Here is a 6,180-nt window from a genome sequence, read left to right as displayed (position 1 = left end):
ACCTGAATACCCCCTATATTATCGTGTATAGATTATATAATTCGATTTTTCAAAGCAAAACTACTACTAGAAAAATCCTAAGAGAATACAGGGGAATACACAAGAACGAATTTTTTTTTAAGACTCAAATTCAAACTCATAATTACATTTCCCTTAAATATTTCAAAAATCATGTTTCAGGTTCTAGTCTCAGGGTGAATATCAACTGTGAGAGGCATGTACATCCAGCTGACGAGTTTTAAATAAGACAAAACTCGCGTTCTTGATTGCACCGCCAACCACTATCCATATTTGCTTATAATACTTTTGACTTAAGGCAATATTGGGTCAATCCGTCAAGTATGAACATATGCCAATAAGAGACTGATCAATTACAGTCCTAAGCAACAATGGGAAGATTCAAACAAACAATACAAAATGAAGTTAAAATGAAATGTTGTTACTTAAACGATATTCACACATTTTTTACTCTATACATCAGTAAAATCGAATAGCTGGAGCTTGACATATGGTTACACTACCATCATGGATATCCAAGATGTCAGTGTTGAAACATACTTTCATCAGAGTAATCTGACAACTTGAATTATTATTCATCACGATGTAAAGGTAATTTAAATAATGTCAACATATTGTACGCTATGAATGTTCTATGGTCTATAGTTTATTAAGAATATCACGTAATATATTAGAATGAGCTGTTCTTCATTCATATTCACACTAGATAAATAAGCAACAATGGCAAACTTTGAAAAGTGTTTTAGGGATTTCAGTCAGTCTATTATCTTATATATAATTACTGACGTACGGTTGATGTGATTTTTATATTTCCCGCACTGTAAGCTTCGACGAGACTTATTAACTGTCGTACTATCTTTCTTGATCCCCAAATTATTGTAAGCTAACTAGAAGCTTGTTACTTCAAGTTTAAAATTACTCTTATCTATGGTGAGTTGTGTATTTATTCATATGAATTACTGGGTCCAATTCGTTTTGCCATTGAATCTTGGAATGTAAATTCTTCGTAGCCAAGATTTTAAGATAGGAGTTTTAGATGGAATATCAGTAAACAGTCCACAAGGTCAAAGCTTTGAATATCAGATCCACAAATCCTAGCTTATCCACAACATAACAAATTGCCAAAACATCTTTGTAATCTATTATCCATCGAAAAAGAATAGAGTTAGAATCCAATCATAATAATCATGTTTTCTATAGGGTTGGGATGATCCAGAAAGTTTCTCGCAATAGACATGACAAGCCTAAGAAACATTAAGAAGAATTTTATCCAATCAGCGTTTGAATAGAAGTTTTGCTAGAAACATCGCGAAAATGAAAAGTCACATGTGAAAGTTCAGATTGGCTGATAACTACACTGCTACTATGTTTAGCAGTATTCTAGAATTTTCAGGAAAACCCAAGGACTTCTAAAATACTATAAAAACCCTATATTTTCTGTACATAAATGAACCTTTGGAGTAAAGTGCTTCTCGCATATTTTGCACCTTTTCTCTCGTGTTCAAGTTGCTGTATAGTTCCAGCTTGGGGGGGGGTTACGAGACTAGCTTAGTATCCTAGTATAGCGTTCAATCACCAAGACATATCAGTGACGATGGGGATAACAATAATACAGTCAATTTTGTCATATTTAAGTAGATTATAAAACATAGACTACATAAACAAAACTGTATATTTATACTGTAATAAGTAGTATATTATTTCTCATCTAAAAAAAAACAAAATATCATGACATATTCAGAAAATAAATTTTAAAAATATTTTACAAAGTTTTACACTATATTGATGTATATTCATATAGAGAGAGACTTCCAAACTACAATCCAGGAGTTCTTCCAAGTGTAGAACATACATTTCCATAACATGTCTACCTGAATCAATTATTATTATATTCTGGTTAACAATTTCTTACATTAAATGGGATAATAGAAATATCTGGAATATGATTCCTATCATTACTATTAGTAGTATTGAACATAATTGAGGTATTTTTATTATTACTACTATTATTATTATTAATGGTCATTGGACCATAAGGACTACTGATAAGAGTTTGATCATTAGTTGAATGTAGAATAACCGGTGGTATAATAACAGTTGATGTATTTGAATTATTAAAATCTTGATGAATTCCTGTTGAATAATTTAAATCTGATGTCATTAAAAAAATAGGAGCTAATGATGTAGAATGATTTGTATAAGAAGAAAATGCTAATGGGGGTGTCATAGAGTTTTTCAATTCATTGATATTTTGTATCCATGGTTTCGGTGAATGACTATGTATTATAGAAGTAATATCTGATTGTTTAATATTAGATATCATATCATTAGTAAAACATTCAGAGGTACTAAGAGGTGAGATATTACTTATAATTGTATTGAATTGATGATCAATTAAAGGGGTTGAACAATATGGTAGTTGATTATAATTGGTAGACATTTTGTTTGTACATGCATTACCATTCATTGGATGGATATTATTCAACAAAGAAGTAGTGTCTTGTGGATATGTACAAGAAATATAATTTAAATAATTTTCTTCTATCAAATTGGTAGATAAATCAATATCGTTTGTATGGAAATTGATAGAACTAAAATATTGAAAATCAAGAAATTTTTAATCATGATGATGACATTAACGTCGATATTAGACAAATGAAACTAATGCAATAGTCGAGATCATGAGTCAATTGAAGCTAGACCACCATGGAAAACATGGAAGCACTGGACGGCTGTTTCGTTCTATTGTGGGACTCCTCAGTAGTGCATATTCACGATCGCGCCTCATCAGATTCGCACACAAAGACAGCCTCTAGACCACTGAGATGGCCGGCATCCAACGATGTTAATGTCCAACCTAACCGATCAACGAAATCGAGCGACACATCCGTCATTGTCTTCAGTAAGTTACTATCTCACAACAGACCCAGTTGAACTCCACTGGTCACTGCTTCTCACTAAAAGTCCAGGAAATACCTCTTGAAGCCAGTCACTAGTGAGCATATGTTGATTAATATCAGAAGGGATTTTTTGTCGGTATCATAGTAATTTCAATAGTTGAGATCATAAGTTAATTCGAAACAGCCGTCCAGTACTTCCAGGTTTTTCATGGTGGTCTCACGATTTCAACTATTGAAGTTATTATAATATGCACAAAATACCCCTTCCGAAATTATATATTAGTAATAGGATTTATAGAGATTTTAGTGTACTCTCAGTTGAATTTACGAGTCGATCTATGGTAGAATACCATTGAAAATCATGTTATTACTAGACGGACGTTTTGTCCTAGTATAGGTTTGCTTGCGATGTGGTACTCGGACCCGGAACCTCCGACCTAGTGAGCAATTGCTTAACCTCTGGATCACTTTGCCGACATTTAACAGTGTAAATGTCTAACTTTGACCGATCCATGATCTTGTGCAACTCTTTATCCATTGTGTGAGGTGGACGACTGTCACCACATGACATGGCTTTGATTCCAGTTTACCTCTCTTTTTTGATGTATCAGATTCGACGGAAGATGTTGAACTGAGAGCATACCGCAAACATAGTATCAATAAGTATCAATGAAAGGTATAAAGTATATGATTGTGGTATAATTTTCTAACTGAATCATGCATTATATACTATTTAAGAGGAGATTTGACACTTAACAGCCGATTACATCATAGAAGATAATGATGTAGAAACCAAAAAAAATAATACAATTCATTCTTACCCTAGATCATGACTTGTACACTTTCCAATCCCTGTATCATCCACATTCGATTTGTACACATTTTGAACAGGATAACACTCCTAACAGTGAAGAAATAAAAGATGTTAGTTTAAGAATAATGAATTTAGCAACAAGTAAACGAGACAGAAAATAAGTTCCTCATTAAGATGAATATCTAAATCCATCTTTCCAACACATACATATTCCGATGCATCGTCATAACTAAAAAGAAAGCAATGTCTCCACATAATGATAAGTTCAGGCTCATTGGGAGAGAAAGACAGAGAATGAGAGAACAAGTTATTTTATCTACCCTCCTGTCATGTAAGCAAATAATAGTAAGAATGTATTGATCAATATTTTACATAGGAGGTTACTAAGCAAACTCATAATTACCATTTGTATATTCATCTACATTTTTAGGAGGAAATGTTGTACATAAAAACGATGTAAAGAGATGTTAAGCTTCTAGTACACTTGAATTCAATTAGTATTGTTTGTTTGAATCTTCCCATTGATGTTTGAGACTGCATTTGATCAGTCTCTTATTGGCATATGTGCATACTGTGCGTATTGCCTCGATATTGCCCTAATTCATATATGCCGATAAGAAACTGACTAGTTGCAGTCCTAAACATCAATGAGAAGATTCAAACAAACAATACTAATTGAATTCAAACTTCACCCCATCGCACAAGCGAGTGGCTATCAGGACTCAGTAGCTGAGTGGACAACGCCATGGTGTTCAGAGCAAAAGGTATTGGGTTCGAGTCCCAGAGTGAATATCAATAAGTCTGTTATGCAGGTACATCCAGCTGACGAGTCCCAAATAGGACGAAACACGCATCCTGGGTTCCACTGCAAGCCGCTATCCATCTTTACTTATAATTCTAGTACACTGCTTGTAGAAATCACTAAGCAGCTGTCGGATGGAAATATGTAAGTCATGTCGCCTTCATTTCTATGAATAAGAAAAACTAGTACATACAATGACGTTTGTTTCTTTCATTTTAATTGACATATTTTGAACATCTTTATACTTAATAAATTACACGAATTTTGGGCAGGGACTCTGTCAAACAATCTTTTCTACATGAACAGAAAGGTTTGTTTTTTTGGTTTTGATTACTCAAATAAGATTCATGAAAGCATAGTCATGATTTCTAGATAGAAGTTTTCAAAGTTCTTTATACATTGTCATTAACAAATCATTTGCTGTGGAATACTTTTCATGACAATTCATCACCATATAATAACATTGTTATCATGATATTTGGTTAGGTGTAATCTTTACGTAAACATGAATTGCAGATTGGAAACATTACTCTGATTTCATCCGTGAACGCTCAAACATCTCAGTTGGCTTGCATACACATACGTCATCCGTAACATTGTAGAAATCTACTTAAGACCAGTTTAAAATATTGCGACAATGTTCAGATATTCAAGTGTAAACTTGAAGACCATATTATTAAGCAATTTATAAACCCTTCGTGGACGTATATTTCTTGATTGAAACAATTACTTTATTTTGATTGAGATCATGAATGGATCAATGTTAGATCAACATTCAAAATTTGGAAGCATTGGACATCCAATTCGTCCTATTATTGGACTACTCAGCAGAGCGAATCAACGATCTCGCATGCGGGATTGTAAAATATGAGTTTCAGTCTCGTGCAAGAACGTCTAATCTTCAGACCACTGAGCCGGCTGGCATTCAACGGTGTTAATGTCTAACTTTAACCAATCCACTATAATATGCTACCACCTTCCATTATGTGAGGTGACTGACCCACATCCAATGATCACGACTTCTCACTATTACTCCAGGAAATCCATCTTGATGCTAGTCACTAGTGAGCACATGATACCAAAAATTATATAACATGTCGTAGATGATTAATAAATTAATATCATCCATCGTCAATCTGATGTATTCTCATATACTTAATAACTGGATATTCTAATCAGTTTTTGATTTCATGAGTTGACCCATGAAAAAACCGTTTTCTGCAGTCTTATTTTCTTCTTTTTTCCTTCATATATTAGCTAAACGTAGTTGTATCCGTACTCATAACTAGTTTATTCAGTCTTCATTACGACCAATTACACTTCAACATCTACTTTATGTAAAAATTACAATAACAATGATTTTTCAAAAAAACAATATGCTCACATTATTTGTTAAAGTGACATCTTCAATAGGGTTTGCCTTAGATAAACCAGTTTGGTTTAGTTTATTCTTAAGTATTGATTGTAGTTCTACACCGTCACTTATTTGTTTATTCTCTAAAAGATAAAATCAAATTATGAAACGTTACAATATATATTACAATAGAAGTCATTTATTATCTATTATGAAATTGATGTACAAGTATTGATAAACAGTTGTCTACAAAAGATACTCATTATCCATTCGCCGGATACCATCAGCAACA

At 33.1% G+C, this 6,180-nt stretch overlaps 1 protein-coding gene across 1 annotated transcript in view; it reads right to left on the bottom strand.

Moving 5' to 3' along the window:
- Positions 1 to 1,693: 1,693 nt before the first annotated feature.
- The window catches only part of Smp_140170 (nephrin related), a gene marked incomplete at both ends in the record, with an annotated part of 35,282 nt that continues 30,795 nt past the window's right edge, over positions 1,694 to 6,180 (bottom strand). Inside the window, 4 exons of the mRNA XM_018793610.1 lie at positions 1,694 to 1,726; positions 2,099 to 2,366; positions 3,740 to 3,819; positions 5,919 to 6,031. Of these exons, the coding sequence (XP_018647123.1) occupies positions 1,694 to 1,726; positions 2,099 to 2,366; positions 3,740 to 3,819; positions 5,919 to 6,031 (494 nt within the window). The remainder of the gene's footprint in view (positions 1,727 to 2,098; positions 2,367 to 3,739; positions 3,820 to 5,918; positions 6,032 to 6,180) is intronic.

This window comes from Schistosoma mansoni (genome assembly GCF_000237925.1).
Source record: "Schistosoma mansoni, WGS project CABG00000000 data, supercontig 0199, strain Puerto Rico, whole genome shotgun sequence".
NCBI lineage: Eukaryota > Metazoa > Platyhelminthes > Trematoda > Strigeidida > Schistosomatidae > Schistosoma > Schistosoma mansoni.
The sequence above is the reverse complement of the archived record's forward strand: the minus strand, read 5'-3'. Positions and strand labels throughout refer to the sequence as shown.